Source organism: Triticum urartu, chromosome 1A (assembly GCF_056163025.1).
Source record: "Triticum urartu cultivar PI428250 chromosome 1A, HENAU_Tu73, whole genome shotgun sequence".
NCBI classification, from domain to species: domain Eukaryota; kingdom Viridiplantae; phylum Streptophyta; class Magnoliopsida; order Poales; family Poaceae; genus Triticum; species Triticum urartu.
In genome coordinates this window covers 314,523,838-314,546,361 of record NC_141873.1, presented here as the reverse complement: position 1 = coordinate 314,546,361, position 22,524 = coordinate 314,523,838, and the positions used below count along the sequence as shown (strand labels likewise).

At 42.2% G+C, this 22,524-nt stretch overlaps 2 protein-coding genes, 1 non-coding gene and 1 pseudogene across 15 annotated transcripts; 1 reads left to right on the top strand and 3 right to left on the bottom strand.

Moving 5' to 3' along the window:
* Positions 1-7,328: 7,328 nt before the first annotated feature.
* Positions 7,329-22,297, bottom strand: LOC125556579 (uncharacterized). 13 transcript variants are annotated; one of them, XM_087519732.1, is made up of 21 exons: positions 22,019-22,297; positions 21,822-21,871; positions 20,334-20,403; positions 19,162-19,703; positions 18,974-19,069; positions 18,755-18,892; positions 18,603-18,674; positions 18,304-18,513; positions 16,853-16,927; positions 13,374-13,432; positions 13,155-13,262; positions 12,838-12,897; positions 12,560-12,756; positions 11,782-11,831; positions 11,562-11,670; positions 11,403-11,451; positions 10,098-10,185; positions 9,297-9,615; positions 8,595-8,645; positions 7,982-8,128; positions 7,329-7,609 (listed from the first exon to the last, which is right to left on the bottom strand). In XM_087519732.1, exons 4-10 carry the CDS (start codon positions 19,670-19,672, stop codon positions 13,419-13,421), a joined length of 1,116 nt encoding a protein of 371 aa, XP_087375858.1. In that variant the 5' UTR covers positions 19,673-19,703; positions 20,334-20,403; positions 21,822-21,871; positions 22,019-22,297; the 3' UTR covers positions 7,329-7,609; positions 7,982-8,128; positions 8,595-8,645; positions 9,297-9,615; positions 10,098-10,185; positions 11,403-11,451; positions 11,562-11,670; positions 11,782-11,831; positions 12,560-12,756; positions 12,838-12,897; positions 13,155-13,262; positions 13,374-13,418. The 13 variants fall into 13 exon arrangements, with proteins under 13 accessions (XP_087375858.1, XP_087375837.1, XP_087375836.1 ...); XM_087519711.1 differs by having other exon boundaries at positions 7,331-7,609; positions 9,297-9,625; positions 18,365-18,513; XM_087519710.1 differs by having other exon boundaries at positions 7,331-7,609; positions 9,297-9,620; positions 18,365-18,513.
* Positions 13,439-14,823, bottom strand: LOC147991021 (uncharacterized; the record flags this gene model as incomplete). Its single annotated transcript, XM_087542944.1, has 2 exons — positions 13,439-14,214; positions 14,557-14,823. Coding segments are annotated over 2 exons (807 nt in total), but the record flags the coding sequence as incomplete, so codon positions are not given.
* Positions 14,509-14,584, top strand: TRNAM-CAU (transfer RNA methionine (anticodon CAU)). The gene has a single exon. It is a non-coding gene; the product is annotated as a tRNA-Met (tRNA).
* LOC147991020 (uncharacterized) lies at positions 14,782-16,846 on the bottom strand (annotated as a pseudogene).
* Positions 22,298-22,524: the final 227 nt, after the last annotated feature.

Sequence of the window (22,524 nt, the reverse complement as noted above, 5' to 3'; positions counted from 1 at the left end):
CGGCCACTGCAGAAGATAGAGAGAAAATGAAAGTCATTCCCTATGCCTCGGCCATAGGTTCTATCATGTATGCAATGTTGTGTACCATACCTGATGTGTGCCTTGCTATTAGTTAAGCAGGGAGGTACCAAAGTAATCTAGGAGTGGATCACTGGACAGCGGTCAAGAACATCCTGAAATACCAGAAAAGGACTAAGGATATGTTTCTCGTTTATGGAGGTGACAAAGAGCTCGTCGTAAACGGTTATGTCGATGCACGCTCTGACACTGATCCGGATGACTCTAAGTCACAAACTGGATACATATTTTTATTAAATGGTGGAGCTGTCAGTTGGTGCAGTTCTAAGCGGAGCGTCGTGGCGGGATCTACGTGTGAAGCAGAGTACATAGCTTCTTCGGAAGCAGCAAATGAAGGAGTCTGGATAAAGGAGTTCATATCCGATCTTGGTGTAATACCTAGTGCATCGGGTCTAATGAAAATCTTTTGTGACAATACGGGTGCAATTGCCTTGGCAAAGGAATCCATATTTCACAAGAGAACCAAGCACATCAAGAGACACATCAATTCCATCTGCGATCAAGTCAAGGAGGGAGACATAGAGATTTGCAAGATACATACATATATAAATGTTGCAGACCCGTTGACTAAGCCTCTCTCACGAGCAAAACATGATCAGCACCCAGACTCCATGGGTGTTAGAATCATCACTATGTAATCTAGATTATTGACTCTAGTGCAAGTGGGAGATTGAAGGAAATATGCTATAGAGGCAATAATAAAGTTGTTATTTATATTTTCTTATATCATGATAAATGTTTATTACTTATGTTAGAATTGTATTAACCGGAAACTTAGTACATGTGTGAATACATAGACAAACAAAGTGTCCCTAGTATGCCTCTACTTGACTAGCTCGTTGATCAAAGATGGTTAAGTTTCCTAGCCATAGACATGTGTTGTCATTTCATGAACGGGATCACATCATTAGAGAATGATGTGATGGACAAGACCCATCCGTTAGCTTAGCATAATGATCGTTTAGTTTTTTCTGCTATTGCTTTCTTCATGACTTATACATGTTCCTCACACTATGAGATTATGCAACTCCCGAATACCGAAGGAACACCTTGTGTGCTATCAAACGTCACAATGTAACTGGGTGATTATAAAGATGCTCTACAAGCGTCTTCGATGGTGTTTGTTGAGTTGGCATAGATCAAGATTAGGATTTGTCACTCCGTGTATCAGAGAGGTATCTCTGGGCCCTCTCGGTAATGCACATCACTATGAGCCTTACAAGAAATGTGTCTAATGAGTTAGCCATGGGATGATGCATTACAGAACGAGTAAAGAGACTTGCCAGTGACGAGATTGAACTAGTTATGATGATACCGACGATCGAATCTCGGGCAAGTAACATACCGATTACAAAGGGAACAACGTATGTTGTTATGCGGTTTGACCGATAAAGATCTTTGTAGAATATGTAGGAGCCCATATGATCATCCAGGTTCCGCTATTGGTTATTGATCGGAGATATGTCTCGGTCATGTCTACATAGTTCTCGAACCCGTAGGGTCCGCACGCTTAACGTTCGATGACTATTTGTATTATGAGTTTCATGTTTTGATGAACCAAAGTTTGTTCGGAGTCCCAGATGAGGTCACAGACATGACGAGGAGTCTCGAAATGGTCGAGACATAAAGATTGATATATTGGAAGGTTATGTTTGGACACTGAAAAGGTTTCAGATAGGTTTGGGCATTTTCCAGAGTACCGGGGGGTTACCGGAACCCCTCGAGGGATTAATGGGCCACAATGGGCCTTAGTGGAGAAGAGAGAGGGCCAGCTAGAGGTGGCTCCCCCCCCTGCCCGGTCCGAATTGGACAAGGGGAGGGGGCGGCGCCCCTCCTTCCTTCTCTTCTCTCCTCTTTCCCTTCTTCTCCTACTTGGACTAGGAAAGGGGGGACCGAATCCTACTTGGACTAGGAGTCCAAGTAGGACTCCCCCCATGGCGGCCCCCTCCTAGGGCCGACCTCCTCTACTCCCCTTTACATACGTGGGGAGGGGGAACTCCAAAGACACATAAATTGATCATTTAGCCGTGTGCGGTGCCCCCCTCCACAGTTACACACGTCGGTCATATCGTTGTAGTGCTTAGGCGAAGCCCTGCGTCGGTAACTTCATCATCACCGTCATCACGCCGTCGTGATGATGGAACTCTCCCTTGGCCTCAACTAGATCAAGAGTTTGAGGGACGTCATCGAGCTGAACGTGTGCTGATCGCGGAGGTGCCGTGCGTTCGGTACTTGGATCGATTGGATCGCGAAGACGTTCGACTACATCAACCACGCTACTAAACGCTTTCTCTTTCGGTCTACGAGGGTACGTAGACTCACTCTCCCCTCTCGTTGTTATGCATCTCCTAGATAGATCTTGCGTGTTCGTAGGTAAAATTTTGAAATACTGCGTTCCCCAACATCCATGTCATGTAACTGCTTCTAGTATGATGGCGAGCTCTATAGTATGACCTTGGTATTGCCCTTGCAAAGATCTTGGCTACCTTTTCCATTCCTATAGCATACAACAGACGAATCCAAGCATACCATAAAATGCTCTTGATTCTCTAAGTGCCAATAGCTTATATAAGTCATCTGGTTCTCTCTTCCAAACAACTCCATTATTGCAGTGGCAAAATCTGACCATTGCTTCAATGCATGTGCTCTTTACGTTCTGAACGTACTCATAATTGTGTCTCCAGATGTACTATATGCAACCATCTTCATCACAATGCTACATTTTTTGAGAGAAGAAAACACAAGTAGTCTAGTGCAATTCCTCTTCGGCATGAAGTAATTATCCTATTTCGTGACACCCTCCACAATGCGCAAGAACACATGCTTGCACATCCAGAAGCGATGAAGGTGGCTTTATGGAAAGGTAGGATTAGCTGCAAAATAGTCACCATAGAGATCAACATGGCCCTATGCCCTTTGTTGGTTAGCATAGACCTTTGAAGTAGAGAACATGCTCATCTTCTTTCTCTATTGTTTTGAGAAGACTCAACATTATCGCCAATTCATAGCCATCACGGTTGTCGGTCGTTGTCGATGATTCCATGAACTTATTGTATAAAAACTCTTCAACCATGTCCATCATCTGCCCCTGCAAATGTGCAACAAAAGGTGGTCATGCCCCGTTCGAACATTTCAATAAAAAGTGGTGTGCTAGATGGATGACAATGATTTCCAACGGTCCAAGATGCACCGGGCAATGTATAGGTGTGGGAGACGAGGTGGGAGGGTGCGCCAGAAGCAGGGCACTCGATGGGAGCCAGTGTTGATGGACGATCTGCCCTACGTAGACGGTGTCTGGGGTGGCTAGCGTGTCCAGGAACGGCGACGACGGCATCAAGGAGCGGTCGGTCGGCGTCAGGGTTGTAGCACAAAATATGAGCTGCATGTCTTTGCTATGAATCTCTAAAATCTAAGTGGAATCAGACATACAAATGATAATATACATCAATTACAAATCATATATATACGTAAGAAAATAATCCCCGCTACTTCTATTTATCTGAACATGCAATTATGTCACGTCACCATGTCACCATGCATTGGAAAAAGGACCACATCAACATGCTACCATGCATGAAAAAAGTTTCACCACAACATGAAACCATGCATATGAAAGCTATCACACTACTTATATTTCATAAAAAATCTACATTTATATAATAAATAAATCAAATGTTCATGTTCCAACTTCGTTGAAATATATAACAACAAATTTTGGCAACAACGTACACAATATCGTCTAGTTTTATTCATGGAAAAAAGTACCATGTAGTTTTCTTTTTTGTTAAGAGAGAAATTTTCATTCTATTCATCAATCATGGCAGTACAATGAATATTAGAGGTAATAAATATTACAACCAGGTCAATGGATCACCTAGCGATGGTGCGAGCCGAAGGAGCGCCACCGTCATCGCCCCTCCGTCACTGGAGTCGGGCAAGCCTTGCTGTAGTAGACAGTCGAAAAGTCGTAATGCTAAGGTCCCAAAAGACCAGCGCACTAGAGCAGCAATCATCACCGATGAAGAGAATTCTAGATTAGAAAGATCAAACTGTAACTAGACGAATTAAGACGAAGAAAAATTGAATCCAAATAGATCCACCGAAGACCATCACCAACCGAATCCTGCAAGATCCGACGGAAACACACTCCACACATCCTCCGACAACGCTATTCGCACCATCAGAATGGGGTAGGACGCGGCAGACATTATTCGTACCAAAAGACATCGCCATTGCCATACAATCCCAACCAATACGTTAAACCTAAAAAAACAAGAACAGGGTGGCGGAGCCAGGGGGTGAGCAGGGGCCTGCCCCCCCCCCCTAACGATCGAGCATAACCTGTAATTAGCGACTGCATTACGTTTTTTCTTTTGAGAAAATAGCGATGCATTACGGGGAGCAACTAGTTAACGAGCGCTCCTTCGGGAGCCTCGCAACGATCAGCGCCACTTGGCGCGCTCTCAGCCATTCGCCACGTGTCGCGCTCTGGATGCTCCCTCCGGATTTTATTTTATTTTTATTTTTTTTCATGCGTTTTCGGCTTTTTAAACGGTTTTTTCCCGGGTTTTTTCGACGTTTTGGTTTTCTCCCGGTCTTCCTTAGCTTTTCGATCAAAAAAATTGAATTTTTTTTGCACGAAAAAAACATGTTTTTTTCTTTCGCGAAAGTCACGGTTTTTCGCAAGAGGCACGGTTGTGCTTTAGCGAGAGTCACGGCCGTGCCTTTCGGAAACGAAAAAAAAACGCGTTTTCTGTTTTTTTTCTTTTGTGAGAGTCACGGTTTTGCTTATGCGAGAGGCACGGTTGTGCTTTCGCGAGAGTCACGGCCGTGCCTCTCGGAAAGGGAAAAACAAAACGCGTTTTCTATTTTTTTTTCTTTCGCGAAAGTCACGGTTTTGCTTCCGTGAGAGGCACATTTGTGCTTTCATGAGAGTCACGGACGTGCCTCTTAGAAAGGGAAAAAATACGTGTTTTCTGTTTTTTTTCTTTCGCGAGAGGCACGGTTGTGCTTTCGCGAGAGTCACGGTCGTTCCTCTCGGAAACGAAAAAAACGCATTTTCTATTTTTTTTTCTTCCACGAGAGTCACGGTTTTGTTTCCACAAGAGGAACGGGTGTGATTTCGCGAGAGGCACTAGCGTGCCTCTTTCGGAAAGAAAAAAACCATGCTCCCAATTTGATTTTTTTTCGTCCGGTTTTTTTCATAAAAAAGTTCGTTAAAATCTATCAACATGGGATCTAGTTTTGAAGATCTCGACATGAGGAATCCAATAATGAAAACGGTTCGAGATTTGGACGCACTGTTTAAAAGATAAAACATTTTGAATAAACGGACCTAGAAAAAAAGGAAAACTCCCAGATTACGACAAGTGGCGCGTTGCATGGGCGCCACTCGTCGCAATCTGGGGAAGTGGAGTGTTCTTTGCAACGAGTACTCCTTAAGGCTGGTCATAGTGGGAGTAACTTATAGTAGTGTCATGCATATGACATAGTATAAGTTACTACCTCCATAGTGCAAAGTAACATAATAGTAGTGTCATAGATGGTTTCATTTATTAGCTCATAGACTCATTTTGCCTTGAAAAACGCTATGTTACAGTAACATATTATGTTACCACAAGCACCTCTTTCCTTATTAAATACTTGCAACATAAGCAAAATTGTCTTGAAATGTGTTAAGTTACTATCTAAGTTACGTCACTATGGGTAGCCTAATTAGTGATTTCGTGCATTACGTGTAATCAAATTTTAGTTCTTTTGATTGCGTGATTTATGATGCTAATTTTGACACTTTGACACGATATTCAAGGAAAATCGCCTACAAGTTGCTTCGCCGTTGTATAAAAATCTTCGTTGTCGCACTAGACAATTTTTTGTCAACTTGGCTTGAGTCTCAAATACAAACACTTTATACAAGTACAAACGTACAAATGTTCATGTGTTTATCCGTTCGACAAAAAGTGAGGATTACGCAAAGCTACAAACCCATAGATGAGCGTAGCAAATAGCAATTTCCCCTCGAGTAATGTATGGGACGGCCGTGGACTATTCTCGTAAGAGGACAGAGACATTGATGACTGATACTATAGATGATTAGGGCCTGATAATTGTGGATAGATACTAGAGCAGCTTAAAGGCGGACATGAGGACGATCGACAAGTCACAGGATCTTTCTAGACTCACCAGCTGCATCACTGCATGCGGCTGCTTTTGGAAACATGTTGCTCTCCTTATCCTCCACGGCCTGTCCCCCCGGTTTTGAATTGAAAATTATGCCTTCTTGCCTTATCCCCTTGTCTCGTTTCTCTCCATTTTCAAACATCTACTATTACTGGTCCGACCAACGAAGGGCTGGAACATGTTTGATTCCTCAGAGAAATCTGGCCAAGGATAAATACACTTGCTGTATGTATCTATCCGCACACTCCACAAAGGTCATAGCATATGGCGCCTGACGTGCGTTTGGTTGCAAGGGTGGCAATAGATGGGTTGGGATCATTAAAAAATAGACGTGTTTGGTTATAAAGCACCTGAACGATTCGAGTCAAAAAAAAAAAGTCTCGAAAGTGCTAAACCATTCCACCCAACAAAATTGGTCGAATCAAATAACCACCCTTTACATGCATAACTATGTGAGCATGGCAGGGGAAATCCTAAACACATGAATTGAATGGTTCCACTAAAAAATAAATAAAAAATAGGCGGTCTCAACCTATTCATACCACACATTCAACCAAACACATACTCCCGATTTGCTGTTGGATAAGGTAAATCCACGCTCGTTTGCCTGGGCAGTTTTTTTTTTTTGCCGTTTGAAGCCAATTAGAAACTGTTTCCTTTCGTCAGTTTTAACTCGTGGTTAGGCAGGATTAGGCAGGATCGCGTATACGCGTAATGCCGTGTCACGTCCTTGCGTCTTTCTTACCTCATATATGATCGGCCAAATTTGGCAGCCAATTCCAGTGCTTACGGTTCTTTTGCTAGTTTGTTTTCAGGAGAAGCATTCTGTTTGATTTGTTTTGATATAGTACAACCGTCAGTACCGAGCATGGTTAGGCATTTTCGAACAATGTTTAGGAAAATGTCGTAGAGTGCGGACGGCATGGATTGCAGCCACAGCGGCCCCCCCACTTTATTTTCACTAGATCGGCAACGCGCCTTGGCGCGAGGGTGCCGGTCCTAACGATATGGTCAAGCCGTGGAAGATCAAACGGCATGATGCATTAGTATGAAGGCAAGTTTAGCACATGTAACAGAACAACCAATTATCGAGAAGTGTAACATCATCAAGTTCAACATGGTCATGAGATTATAAAAGCTAACCCGTCGCGGAAGCAAGGCAACATCCAATTCAGCACGGTCACACGATTACAAAAGCTAATTAGCTAACATTAAGTTCAGTAACATGAGCAGGAACACAAGAGAGCAAAAGCCAACAGTGGCAATAGAGATAAAACTACAATGCCATAGCTTTGTTCAATTGCCTCCATGAGTGATGTCTGTCCTGCTTTCAGATGTCTCTGTTTTGTGCCTGGCAAATTTGGCAAAATTTCTCATAATTCTAAAATATATCACTTTAAATATGAAAACTGATACATGCACACATATGCAATGAAATTAAATTTGAGTAATACAACAGTAGAGTGGAAGTCTCATGAATATGGGAAGAAATATTACAAATGTTCTGCATCCTTTTGACACTACCAATCCAAAGTGATTATTTCTATGGGAATTATTTTAACGAGCTTTAGTTAAATTATGTTCTTGATGAATAACAGTGGCTCTGAACTGTACATGGCCATAAGAAGTGCATCCATAGACAGACCCTTTTGCCTTTGATATTATGATATACAAAAATCCTTGATAAATAAAGTGTATTCAAGTCAGTAGTATAACAAACTACCTGGATAGACCGGGCCTCAATGGAACCTCCTACAGTATTGATCCAAACACGGCGTAGGTGCACCACTACCGACCAACTCCAACACCGTGCTGACAGCCCACCTTGCCGATACCTACCCGCCCACACTTGGTCCTCTTGTCCGGGACACTGCATAGCAGGCAACACATAAACTTGATCACGCAAACCTTAATCAATTTTCTGCTTGCAAAATAAAAGAGCATATTCCTAAACCACAAAGATGGGACGACGACCATCTTGGTCAGAGGAGGTAGTGTATGATTAAAAATGGTAGTTTGTTGTATTAAAAATTGTAGAAATTGGGGTGGACATCCGTGAATCTACCATGTAAGGAATATACCGAACATAATTTGGTCTCACTATTGGTAGAGCTTAGACAACAACAAAGTAATGCAGAAAACAAAACATGGGACCGTACATATTCTACATAACACACCACTGCACCATATAGATACAAGACAGATCAATTAGAAGGGGCAACTTGTGCTCTATTTATGAGAGAAATAAATCAAATAATATTGCAAGAGACTGAAAAATGATGGCAAGAACAAATCAAATAATATTGCAAGATACAACACATTATGAAAGATCATACCTCGACAAAGCAAACCAGGAACAGTAGATCCGCGGATGGCCACCGCAATTTCTACAATTATGCAAAATAAAATACAAGGTAACAAAATCACTGAATTATAATTGGAAACTGAATTTTGTTCTGAACCATAGCATGCACTTGACAAAGTTAAATACCCAGAAGGAAAATATCATATGCGGTAAAGATCATGGAGAGATCGAATTGATTGGAGTCTCTACTAAACACTTATCGGCTTCATCATATGGCCACTATGCTTGCTTCTGACAATTCTGCCTCTAACTAAAGTATGAAAGTATCCAATGAGATCGGAAACGCGCCTTGGCGCGAGGGTGCCGGTTACAACGTTGTGACCAAGTGCGTAATGCACAATTTGATAGCTCAGTTGATAAGAAATCACACATGACTAAAAAAATTCACTACCTTTAACTATGTAATCACCTGGAAAAAAATTGCGTAATTGTTATGACTGCTGGTATAAACTATGATAGTTAGGATAGTAACCTTGGTGTTTTCGTATGAAAAAAACACCAACAATCATGAGGCCCTTAAGGAATCCGTAAGGTACATGATTCACATACGTATTATAGATGCAACAATTGATGAGCATACAAATTGATTTGAAATTTCCTCGCAAACATATAGAACGTGGAAGCAAATTGCAGATAGAAGAGAAATAAGGCAACATGCAAAACAGAAACTTGCCTCACCATGATACCTGTTACTTCTGCGATCAAGCGTTCGTGGCCCAAAATTTCAAAATGAAGCCTGAAGATTCATATCAATAAAAAGTACACTCTCACTGCTTGCACATGCTAGCACCTCTGGAATGAGAGAAATAGAAGTCTTCCAACAGAAAACTAAGGATGCGCCCTTGCTTTTTCACTTGATTAGAGATGATATTAGCCTCACTGCTGATGAGTATGTGAAGTAACCCCTCTTTGTTGTACAACCAAGAGAGCTCCAGACTTCCTTTTTCCTTTTTTACCTTTAACTGAAAACACTCCGTGGAACATCAGGGATTCTGTTCTTCGCTTAAAAAATGAAAATTGTGTCTTCCAGTTAGAAGTCTCCAGGTTTGTTACGGTGTAAAGTTATGTAGCAGAAATCTTAACTCATTTATTATTTATGCTGACAGTAAAATCAGCATAGTTACATAATACTGAAGTGCATCCTTAGAACAAAAATAACAGGGAGATCTTAATGCCTATAAAAAATGGAAAATGACACCATTGAATAGACAAACTAATATATATTATCTGGAAATGTGTATTTATATGGTCATCGAATAATAATTAATTCAAAGTAGTAAATAGATGTCAGAGGATCCTAATTCTACAGTCTGCACTCCAAATACCAACAATGGCTTTTTCATCAAAGTTGTAACATAATAAGGTAATGAGGTAGCATGAGAGTACGATTAATTCAGAGCAATATGAATGGAATAATCCCTGAAGACAATCATTAGTACATAGCACATATGATGAACATTAATTCAGAGCTAACCTTCCATAATACGACCCTGTTCCATCTCATGCATTACCTTCTTTGCTGCAGTTATGTGATGCTGTAGTTTCTTCTTTTCGTTCTAATCCTATAACATAAAATATACAGAGAAGAAATATTACCAGTCGGTACTAATTTAGTGTAACAAAAGTTGCAAAAGGGATAAAATGCTTCCATGGCAGAATCTGAAACAATCATGTTAACTACTACCACTGTCCTAAAATATAAGACGTTTTACAGTTCACACTATTTTGAAACCCTAAATCAATCCATGTAGAGGTTTCTAACTATAACCACCTTAGCTCTATAAGGTTAACATTATGTGTGATGAGAAAGAGTTGCAGTTGCAAGTAACAGAATTAAATTATTTTTTGTGCCACCGTAAAACTGGAGTGATGTCAATCAAGTCAACAACCTATACAACACAATCTATGCAACAGAAATATCTTTTTTCTAAGGATTAGTGTCAAATTGATTTGCGGAGAAAACTTGGATTGACAATCTGCAACCCTATGTTTGTCCCATTTATCCCAAAACTTCAAGCCATGTATGTGTGTAACAGCTCGTAAACTAATGCAGCGATACCGTAGGATTAAGAAATGAGGTCACATCATATATTCTTTCTATTTGTATAAGACTACAAATTTTTGAACTTCACGCGGTCAGTGATATTCTACTTGTAACATAAGTATTCCCTCCGTTCAGAAATAACTGACGCAGTTTGAGGTCAAAACTACGATCATTATTTCTGAACGGAAGGAGTATTCCATTACCATTCACCTAGCATAAATTACAATTCAATTAGCAACAAATATTCTACCGAACATAGTCCTTGGCCAGGGTCAGGGGACCTTGAATCCTAGAAATTTGTAGAGGATGCATCATCTGGAGCAATCTATCACAACTCACAAAATCACCCAAGAGGCAGGTACAGACTATGTTAACCATTTACTTGTACAGAATATATTAACTTAAACCATGCTGGGCGAGGGCGTTTTCGAATGAACCCAAGCAGAATATTCCATGCCATTCTTTACGGAATTTAGATGAAAATAGCATATCAGCAAGCATGTGCTCCTAAAAAGAAGCCATGTCTAGCAGCTCCTAAAAAGATTTCATAGACATAAAATTTATACAGGAGGGGCAATTCATGCACATCGCAAAGAAAATTTTGTGTAACAATTTGATCTTGCAAATACTTGCAATTAGACCTTCTAATAAATAAGGTATGCAACGAATAGGAATAAAAAGGGATATCAGAAACATGCATCCAGAATAAAAAGAGAAGATAACAAATAGCACAACCTGTAATTTGGATGTATCCTCGGATGGTAAAATTGTTACCAATAAAGTGCTGAAAACGGAAAGGATGGTCTTATTAGCTGACAGGAACACAAATTTAGTAAACCAACATCACATTACTTGATCCCAAGAACATATAGGAAGTAAGTTGTTTGGAGGTACCAATTGGATGAGTTCATCGTCATTGATAGAGCAGTTCACCTTCTCATAGAGCCTGAACAACGCTTCCATCTCATTCCTTGAGACTTGATTTAATTTTAGAAAAAGAAACCTGAATCAAACAACCCAAACAGTGGTAAGAATAAACTGGGAGGAGGAGCACACATGAAGAGGTGCAAGCTGAGAGAGGATATCATGATGGGAGGCGCAGGCCTTCGATTACCTTCACAGGAGCAGGGTAGAAGACTCGTGTCATCAGTGGCTGATCTCAACCTGGACAAATTATCAACCATCCACCATTTAAGATTCAACCTTGTGTCAAAAATGCTTGGATAATAGTCTGGTGGTTAGGAAATTTTTAACGGAAATTGCTTTGATATTAGTCCAACTACAAGGATGGCAAAATACATTTGGTTTAATCAAATTCTTTCTAATATAAAACATGTTAACTTCAATTATTTTGGCAGCTCCATCTAGCTATAGGAAACGTTGCAAGAACCTTATGGCAAACAGTACATGCATCTCATGATCACTCATAAGAGTGAACAGTTCAATGGCACTTATAATCCCCAAGACTCATAATATCAGAAGATAACCGATACAAAATGAGATGTAGGAATGGCATCATTATGAATCTAATTTCAGATGAGAAACAATGAAAATGGACTCCCAGGAAAATATTTCTGATAAGTAATAAGGAGCATGTACATTTGCCTTTTGCCTTAGTGTCTCTCCCTATCCTGACAGAACTCTCAGGATCTGCTACACACTAATAAACCCACGTTTAATCACGTAAGCCATAAGGTATAGAAACATAGACAGATGGATATTGGACTTATTCAGCATGCCGACCAAACCTTAATAAACACTACATTAACATATGTCATGTTGTAGCAGAGGCATTATAGCAGACATGCAAGCACGACACCAACTGCGACCAATGCATCATTTAAACAGTAACCTGCCGGACCACCACAACAAGAGAGAAGATCAGAAACTACCTGAATCCATGGTCGACAACAACACTGCTCCTCCACTTCAGTGTGCTCCAACCACTGGCCACACACACTGCTAACCAAACCCCGCAACCTGGTCAACCCTGTCGGGATTGGCCATGCCCGAGGAGGCCGTGGACGCTGCAATAGGCTCTGCTCTAACGCCCCACCTTCTCCAACTCCACCCTCATAACAATTGAATGCTAGAAGAAATCGGTCAGTTCAAACTTGAGTCCCTCCAAAAATGGTTGCATGCTAGAAGATACAGTTATAGGATATCAGACCTTGAAATGCATGCCAACCACAAGCTTCACAGCAAGAGACCTATAAAGGAGCCCAGGAGCCTGGCAAATAAAAGAGGCTTTCATCATTATAGAACACATTGAGCAAGACATGAAAGCTACACATCTTTGCTGTAGTTATTTTATCAAACCAAGTAACAAAGTAGGATTCTCTTGCTAAATGCATGAAAACTAAGAGGCTGTTGAAAGTCATCCATGTTTAGATTAGAGAATAGCTGCATTGAGATATATTTTGGTGGGGTCAAATAAGAAAAGTATCAATGCAAGTCACAAAAAGGGTATTAGCACGTGCTTCTCACCAATATCAGCATAGATGTGGTTGCCCATGCCAAGAAACAACATGGATGTGGTTGTCTCAATTGAACTTAGGCACGAGCTTCTCACCAATCTCAGCATAGATGTTAGACCTGCCAAGAAACAACAAACATCAATTACCAAGCAGAAAAGGCAGGAGAAAATTACAAACAACATAGGGCAGCAGTGTGGATCCACAATGCTGCTACAGACGCGAAACATACACACGGATGGTCAGGTTCTTGTTCCCCACAAGAAGAGCCTGCAGATCAGTCATCGCCATCTACAACAAAAGTATCAGCACCAAAACACAACTTCACCATTAAACTCAGTAAATCTCTATGACATAAACCAAACCGCGGAATAAAGCCAATCCTAGTACACGCGGACATTCAAAATATCACCCCCATCGCATGGGATGACATATTTATTCAGCCCACACTATATGTCGCCACCCAAAATATCACCCAACTCACAAAAGCATGCCAAAACCTACCAAAATGAAGACTACCATCATACACAAACCTAAGTCATCCCCGCGGCCCGGAAGACCTCAGGGAAAACAATGTTCTTGGTCTGAGAGCCGCATTTTCCATCAGCATCTAATATAAGGATTTTCAAATAAGCCCTCGATGTAACACGAGACACTGCCACATACAGCTGTCCGTGAGTAAAAACAGGACCCTTAAGATATATATCAACAACATACAGGGTCTGCCCCTGGCTCTTATTAATTGTCATGGCATAGCACACACGAACAGGAAACTGGCGACGTCTAAGCACAAAGGGTGCATTTCCCTTCTTTGCCAATAATTCAATCCTGGGGATATAAACAGTATCACCCACATGTGAGCCAGTCATAATGACAGCTTCGATAAGCCGACCACCTAATTCTTTTACAATTAGTCGTGTACCATTACACAAACCATTTGCCTGGCTCAGGTTTCTAAGAAGCATAATCGGAACACCAACCTTAAGAGTCAGCCTATGATTTGGGAAATTTATAACTTTAGTTGCATTCAGGTACTCGACTGGATAGTAAACCTCTTTGTCCCTAACAGACATCTAGAAAGCGGAGAGCTTTGGTTCCATTCAAATAGAAAAGCTGACATAGATGTTAAGTGGTGAGAATATCCATAAAGGAGCCGAATGAAATCAAAATTTCATGTTCGGTTTTGAATTAGAGACGTTAAAAATAATCAACCAACGTCGACTATAACCCCTAGCCTTCCAAGCTAACGATGCGGGTTCGATTCCCGCTACCCGCTCCATTCTGTATAAAAGGAGTATTCTATTTGTCTAGACATGTTAGAGGCTTGTATTCAAGCCTTTTTTGTCCACCAGTTTCTGGTACTCCAGAGCGGAGTAGAGCAGTTTGGTAGCTCACGAGGCTCATAACCTTGAGGTCACGGGTTCGATTCCCGTCTCCGCACTAGAATCAGCACTCAAATAGTCTCTGCTATTAGTAGGAACCAATGCAAGAATATGATCATTAATATCCTCAGCATGGTCATTGGTAGGGGCTAAAATGGCTCTCTCTTGCAAGTAACCAGTGTTCAGGTAGTTCTGCAAAAAATCACCATAGACAGAAGAAACAATAGCAGCTATTGGATCACTAGACGTACAAACCAAGAGGTCGTCCGGTATCTGTATCCAAGAAGCCTCAACCTCATCGCCTCACCTTGTGACAGGCAACTTCCCTTCCCCAAGATCTAGCACCCATCTGCTAAATAAGGCAACATCCTTCTGTGCCTGGGTATCCGCACCATGCACACCCAAGCGCATGTTAATAGAAAGCGACAATTTTTGGACAGAATGCCATAGCGGAGAATTCGTGATTGCCGCATCAATGATCTGAGGCCTAGTACCTCCCTCAACGACCGGTAAGATTTGTCTAAGGTCACCACCCAAGACCATCACTACTCCACCGAACGGAATATTAACAAGATCTGGATTAGCCACAGAGAGGACATCACGCAAAGTTCTATCTACAGCCTCAAAGCATTTCCTGTGTGTCATCAGCGCCTCGTCCCAAATAACAAGCGAAGATACCATCAACAACTTACAAAGCTTAGAGCCTCTTTTAATATCACACTGTGTATTTCTTCAAGAAGAATAGGTATCTTAAAGTGAGAATGAGCAGTCCTCCCACCAGGCAACAACAGCGACGCAATGCTCGACGACGCAACAGTAAGCACTATCTTCCTCTCGCCCCTAAGGAAAGCACATATTTCACTCCACAGGTATGTCTTCCCAGTACCACCGTACCCAGAGACAAAAAAAATCCTGGTCTCCCCGCCTGCACACACTCTACAATCGTCTTATAAGCAACCAATTGGTCCTCATTTAAACTATCAAACATAACCAAGGACTGTTTAGACAGAGCACATGCATCATAAGACAGTTCCTCACGAATTAGACGATTATCATCAGACTGCTCACCTTCGCCAGAGCGAGACGGCAAGTTAAAACTTCTTATATCAGAACCACGTTTCAAGAAAATGTCAGCTAACTCATCAAGAAGCATATTTCTCAATCTTTCAGGAGGAACAACATAGTTTAGATTACCCAGGGCACGACGCAACCCATCTTGGATATCATCGTACATGCTAGCGCAGTAACGTTCAAAGAACCCCATCTCATCCTTGATAGAACAATGCATGAGCATAGTCACAAATAGCTGTCTAAGTCGATGCCCAAACCCCCAAACAACCGCTTCATCAAACGCTATGTACCACTCGTTATCATCTCCTAACAAACCGCGCGCGGCACAAGCCTCTTTAAAGGTGTGATAAAGACGACCATCATATGTTCGAAGATCTTCGAAAGACCTAGCCCCCTTAACAATCATCAAAAGCATGCGCAAGTAATACAACTCACCACTCAAAGGATGTATATAATACACGTGGCCAATCTTTTCACCTCCACCCCTTGGATGCCATGATCTACTTTTAGCTTCCCAGGTCCAAGCAGTTGGAAAATCGCAATAAGTTAATGAACGAGCATCTTCGAACATCTCATTCGCAACAAACCATTCGGTAAGCATAGTCTTTCGCAAGAAGTCAGAATCAACAATTTTCATGAGGTCAGCACCAGCACGATAGTAGACAGTATTCATGCCAGACATATGAACGGTCAACCTTTGAACCGACGGCATTTTAAAGTGTATTTCAAACCCAAATATGCGCCACAATGCATCATACTCACATATATACCGACATATCAGATACTCCTGAACCTCATCTACTGTATGACAACCAGATTTAGTCAATTTTTTAGCCTTTCTAACATGACCTTAGAGTAGCCAGCACCTTTGGTGACATACTTAAAGAGATATTTCATCACCTGTGTCTTATTACACCACTCTACATTTATATGTCCCTGAAATTTCTTGAGCATTGCCATATTATAAGGAAAACATGCCTATTGTCAAGGTAATGACCATTTTTATAGACCCTTCGACTGTCGTCACGACGTCGATATAAGGCAAACCCATTATCATCAATGACAGTGGTATCTCTAAAATCTTTTGGGAAATATTTAGAACAAACACCCTTTTTCATGCAGACACATTTATCGTTCATTTCACCACACGGACCGTGCATCATAAACTCAGAAACTAAAGCATATCCTAGAGGATCAAGCAATGCATCAGGTATTTTAGCAGATATTAATGAATTAATATATTCAACACCAATCTCACCTTTACCCCCTCTCCGCCAGACAAGTATATGCACGTGAGGCAGTCCCCACTTCTGGAACTCAACGGTATAAAACACTGAAAAAAGGACATAAAAAATTAGACAGACCAGCCAATAGAAGTAAAACATCATTAAAAAAACAGCCACACATAGAGCACAACATTCACAATACCAGCCGTTATGGGGCCAAAAGCCCGGCCTCACTTAATCTCGTCCAAGTACTTGGTGAGCTTCATGTGATAGACCCTAACAACAATATCCGCCCTATCAGAAGGCGTCTGACCTGGTTCCAATGCACTTGTGATCTCAGGCCACTTGGGATTGCAAGTGAAAGTGGTAAATATGTCAGGCGCACCGTGCACCCGACAAACGGCAAGGCCATCATGGAAATTTTCATGGAAGTAACGACGACCGCCTATGTGACTGGAAGGTACAATGGTCCTCTTCCCAAGAGCATCACCATCAACACACCCATCACCTACCGCATCAGTAATACCCTGCATGTGCTCTGATCTAAGCATGTCCTGATTTCTTATGATATACCACAGTCTACTTTCATCGATGCACGCACGTGCATCAACAACCGACTGGGAGGAGAGGAGACTATAACATATATATGGATTGGGCTGATCACCCTTGTAATGGCACATAAAACGATAGTAATCCTGCATGGTCATCCTATTCTGACTATTTGTGGAAGCATCACCACCCCCAGAAGGGTATGAAGAGGATGCCTCAACGGTCGGACTTCCAGGTGCAGGATTAGGATCTATAGGTCCATCGTCATCATCTTCTTCAGGAACAATCAAGTGAGGAACATCCACCTGGAACCCTCTCTCTCCATAAGGGAAAAGCAACGGGTATTGCAGAGGCATGAATGCAGTGTTCAGAGAAGATATCTGCTGCAAACCGTCGGAACGACTGCAAACAACAATATCCCGAGAAGATGCCTCTAACGTGAAGCCACCACCGACAACTAAAGTAGCAAGCCCAGTGATTGTAGGCAAACTAAACCGTGGACTATCACCCTCCGAAGGTCCAATAATACGAATCGAGATATCCTCGATGGGTTCATCACCATGATCCTCTATCATCTTACTCGCCTCCCGAAAGGTTTGTACCAATGGGTTAAACTCATTAAGCATGTCTCTAAGACCAACCACAATACTCTCATCCACACCCCCAGTAGGCTTGTCATCTGGATTTAAGGCATTCATCCTATGTCTAATCTCATTAGCTGGGTCATGTATACACAACTCAGCAAACTTAGGTGTATCATCACCGCTAGGCACCAACGAACCAATACGATGAGACACTTGACCACTGATCTTAAAAATCTTAGGTCCACGACTGCCACCAAACGAGCGTTCAATAGTAGCACCCATCGAAGTGAAAGCGAACATACAATTGTACTCACGTATAGTCTGGATGAATTTTTTAGCATGAGAAGTACCATCGAATCGAAGGAGCTCACGGAGATAGGCCGGGGGATCCTTAAAGGGAGGAATATATACCTTAGCGCCTTTACAACAGCGATTATAAACCATCTTACGTTGTGTCCAGGATGACCTAGACTTTGAACACTCAGCAAACCACAAGGAGGCACCACAGTATTGGCACAAGAAATCCGGAGGGCCGTAGTACGACCTATCTGCATAGCAAGCTAACGACAAAACTATCAGCCACAAACCAAGGGTAAAAGGAAGACAATAATCACATAACCAAAACAACAAAAGTCTTGTTAATAAGTACCTTTAAGGGACTCGGCAAACTTGACCGAGAAACCTTGCCAATCCTTCGGCACAGGCCCTTGGACAACAATCTCTGACAAGGCATGTAAAACCAAATAAGAGAACATACGGCAAATAGGAACAACTAACAACAAACCATGAAATCTCGTGCACCTTCGCATCCAGGACGTCGCAATTTAATCGACACTTTCCATCTTTTCCGTCTGTTGCGGTCTACCCCAGTCACCTCTGAACTCACATAAACCGAGAAACCATGCCAATCCTTCGGCAAAGGCCCATCAACGACATGTTCTTAACAGGACATGCAGAACCAAGTAAGACACAACATGGCCAACAACAACAACTAACAACAAACGAAGAACTTTCATGCACCTTCATATCGAGCGTGCCGAAACTCAACACACATTTTCCGTTTTCTGCGATTTACCGCAGCCACGGTCGAGCTCAGAAAAGGGAACCAGCCATCACCTAACCACGTCGCAAACAGCACAGTAGCGAAATAATTATCATCAATCCCTAGGAGACAAAATATAAAAGAAGAACAATGGACACACACATACTTGTACGGCTTCGAGGAGGACACCCAACAGGCTGATGTGGCACGTAACGTATAGCAATCCCAGGGACCACCGCACGCCTAGGAGAGGCGGTGAACCCAGGACCAGCAACTCGACCAGGGACAACAGCACCGGCTGCATTCCCAGAATCAGCACCACGACCAGGGACATGGCCACAAACACCCCTACCACTTGGCCGAGGCATGGCGCCATGCCCAGCGGCAGGCACCTGCCGAGCGCCACACCCACGCCTGGCGATAGGCTCAGCTCCAGCAGCAGGCACCTGCCGACTCACACCCCTACGCCTGTCAAGAGGCTCAGCACCAGCGTCAGGCACCCGGCAAGCAGCAACATGATCAGAAACAGGGGCACGCCCTATATTAGAACCTCCACGGCCAGTGGCTCGTCCACGACGACTAGCAGAACGCCCACGGCCACGGCCACGACCACCTACCAACCCAACAGCAGCCTCGACCGTGCCTTGAGCATGAGCCGCAACTGGACCACGGGCCATGTCAACAACCCAACAACATCATACACACACGCTGTACAAATAAGAAGCAAGAGACACGTAAGCATACATCAGAGAATAGCATAACAATAGGCATCAGAGTATAAAATATGGTACATATAATCATATACTGCATGAGCAACATAACCAGGAACACGATAAAACTGTCATTGAATAAAGGAACAACGAATAAGACCGTAATTGAATAAAGGAACAATTAATGTTTCACATTTTATTACAACCAGACACTTACTACAGTGTACATACACACGAGGATCTGAATGTACACACATTTTATCAATAATTTCTTCCAGACTTGGAATTCCCTAAGTAAACATTATATGCATGGTCGATATAAAATAGTAGATCTTTTACAACCAAGAAAACTGTGTAAACACGATCCAGACAATATAGAAGTAAATACCCCCTCGACGATTGCTATCCCAAGCAGTTCTTAGTGCATCATTTAAATAATATATGTACATATATCATAATATAAATAGAGAGTTTTCTTATCTACTAAAGCAAGCAAAGTGCTTTTTCATTGGATAAATATAAATACATCAAATCATATAGACCTAAAACCAAATGCATCTCTTTGTAGCTCTTATGATCACAGGAAAGGCCATAAAGGGAGACCCCAAAGTTAGCATTGATTTTGTACCTGCATATAATTGCAGCAATAGAGTGCTCTGCTATTGGTGGTGTCCTTTTTAAACATCCTCAGCGGTTACCTGCGTAAGAAAAGGAGAACGGTAAAGAAAGGATACAGTTTAGGAAGGACAAAAAAGAATAATAGCAGGCCTGGAAATGAGCCTAGGATGGAAAACAAATGATGTCATGCCATGCTTTCTCAGCTATTTTTGGGTCATGAAAAAGGAAGATACAATGTATAATAAGAGTGAAGATACAAAAATACAACAAATTTAAACAATTCAACACAGATTCAAGACAGACTCAATTTCTTCTGTACTTGGAATGAAACAACTCCATACTCATAATGTATAATACCATCGACGAAAAAAGATTACACCTACCATAACAATAATCTAATATCACCTCCTCCTTTAAATAATGAAAAGGGAAATCAAATGGCATAAAACGGCCTTCTCTGAAGCTCAGTTATATTAGTGAAATAAAGGAGACCACATCCACCCAACAAAAGATATGTTATCAATTTTTCATTGAGCTTTGGTAGTCGCGGTCAAAGGTTATTAAGTTTTTATTTCCACAATCACAAGATACATATGCATTAAATATTGGAACACGCTAAAGATTCTAGTTCTAAATCCACTGCAAAACTGGAAATAATCACATAATGGTTCATGGAATCCTGGAAATATTGGAACCGCGTCAATTACAATATCATGCTGCCAATAAATCCTGGTTCACCCTTGCTCTTCTCTTTGTGAAATTCATTTAGACAAAAGATTGATGGCGGTTTGAATTTTCTCAGGACCAAAACACCATCCTCTTCTTTACCAGAATATAAAGTAGCAACCCTATCTACAGAATCAAATTTAAGTATACTTAACAATGCAGAGTATCACATTGTGCCAAGGAACTGCAGAAATGAGGCTCCACGCATACAGATGTGTCCAAAGAAGTAATCACATACATGAGAAGTCAACATATATGTGTTCTGCACATGTAGTATTCGTATTATAGATAGGTATACTATATTTGGAAGAAGAATATGCCAGGCCAGACTCATAAATAAGAATGGCATGATAAGTAAAAAAACAACGGTGGCACAAGCTAATCTGTGAACCAGTGGTATTTAGATCGTTTAATAGATTCATTAGGTGAGCATACTATAAATAGTGTTTTCATAAAGATAAGGTGCTATTTTAAAATGAGTCAGATTGTGTACTCTCAACAGAAAGAACGATCATCTTCATTAACTCTCATATTCAACATACCCTGAAGCTGACTAAAATACTATTGGTCTGGAAAATAACAGAGATAAGTCACCTGCCTCATCTACTTATCATTTAGGAGAGGGTTAGTATGTATATGAAGCAAATTCTCTGAGAAGCTTCTCAGAACATATTTCTACCACATAAATCTAGAGTTACACATCTAAATAGTACCTACATGCTCAAGTTTGATGTAATAGAACATGAAGCAGAGAAGGGGAGAGGAGGAAGACCTGTGGCGTTGAGGTTGCTGCCCTGCTGCCCTTCTACATCACCACAGATCCTACATCACCACAGAGTACCATCGTCACGCGTGCGCTAACAGTAGCTTAGATCGGAAATCCGCGGTCAGAGGGGCCGAAACCGTGCGAAGCAAAGGGGCGAGTAGGGGGGAAGGGCGGGGTGGGAAGGGGAGGGTGGGGGAGCTCACCATGGTGGGGATCTCACGAGGAGGCGGCGCCGGTGACAGTGTAGAAGGACCCGGTGCCCACCGAACTCGTCGGCATCGATACAATCAGACGGTCAACCGTCTCCTCCCAGCAACGGCGAGGGGTGAGCTCGACGGGAGAGCAGCGCGGCGGCAACGATCTCGGCGATAGGAGATGAAAGGGGAGAAGTGGATAGGAGCACGGCGGCGGCGACGGCTATAGGCGGCGTTCTACGATGGGCAGTGTCGAGAGAGGGAGAGAGAGCTGGAGGGGAACAATGCGGTGGCTAGGTTTGCGACAGGAGAAGGAGACGGCAGGGCTTTTACCTCAGAGCAAAATTCCAAGAATGCCCTCGGGGGGCGATCAAAACTACGCGCGGTGGACACGCGGTGAATACTGTTTTGATCTACAGTTTTACAGTTCGATCCGACGGACGGGATCCTTCTGGGGCATGATCGGATGGACGAGAACGCATCAAGGGCCAGATCTGACGGCCCGGAATCGCTAA

Coding starts and splice junctions, on each gene's coding strand:
- LOC125556579 (XM_087519697.1), bottom strand. CDS start 19,672: ATGGCCCGTGGTCCAGTTGCGGCTCATGCTCAAGGCACGGTCGAGGCT. Junction 18,893..18,973: donor TCGGCACGCTCGATATGAAG/GTGCATGAAAGT, acceptor TGTCCTGTTAAG/AACATGTCGTTGATGGGCCT. Junction 18,675..18,754: donor GCGACGTCCTGGATGCGAAG/GTGCACGAGATT, acceptor ATGCCTTGTCAG/AGATTGTTGTCCAAGGGCCT.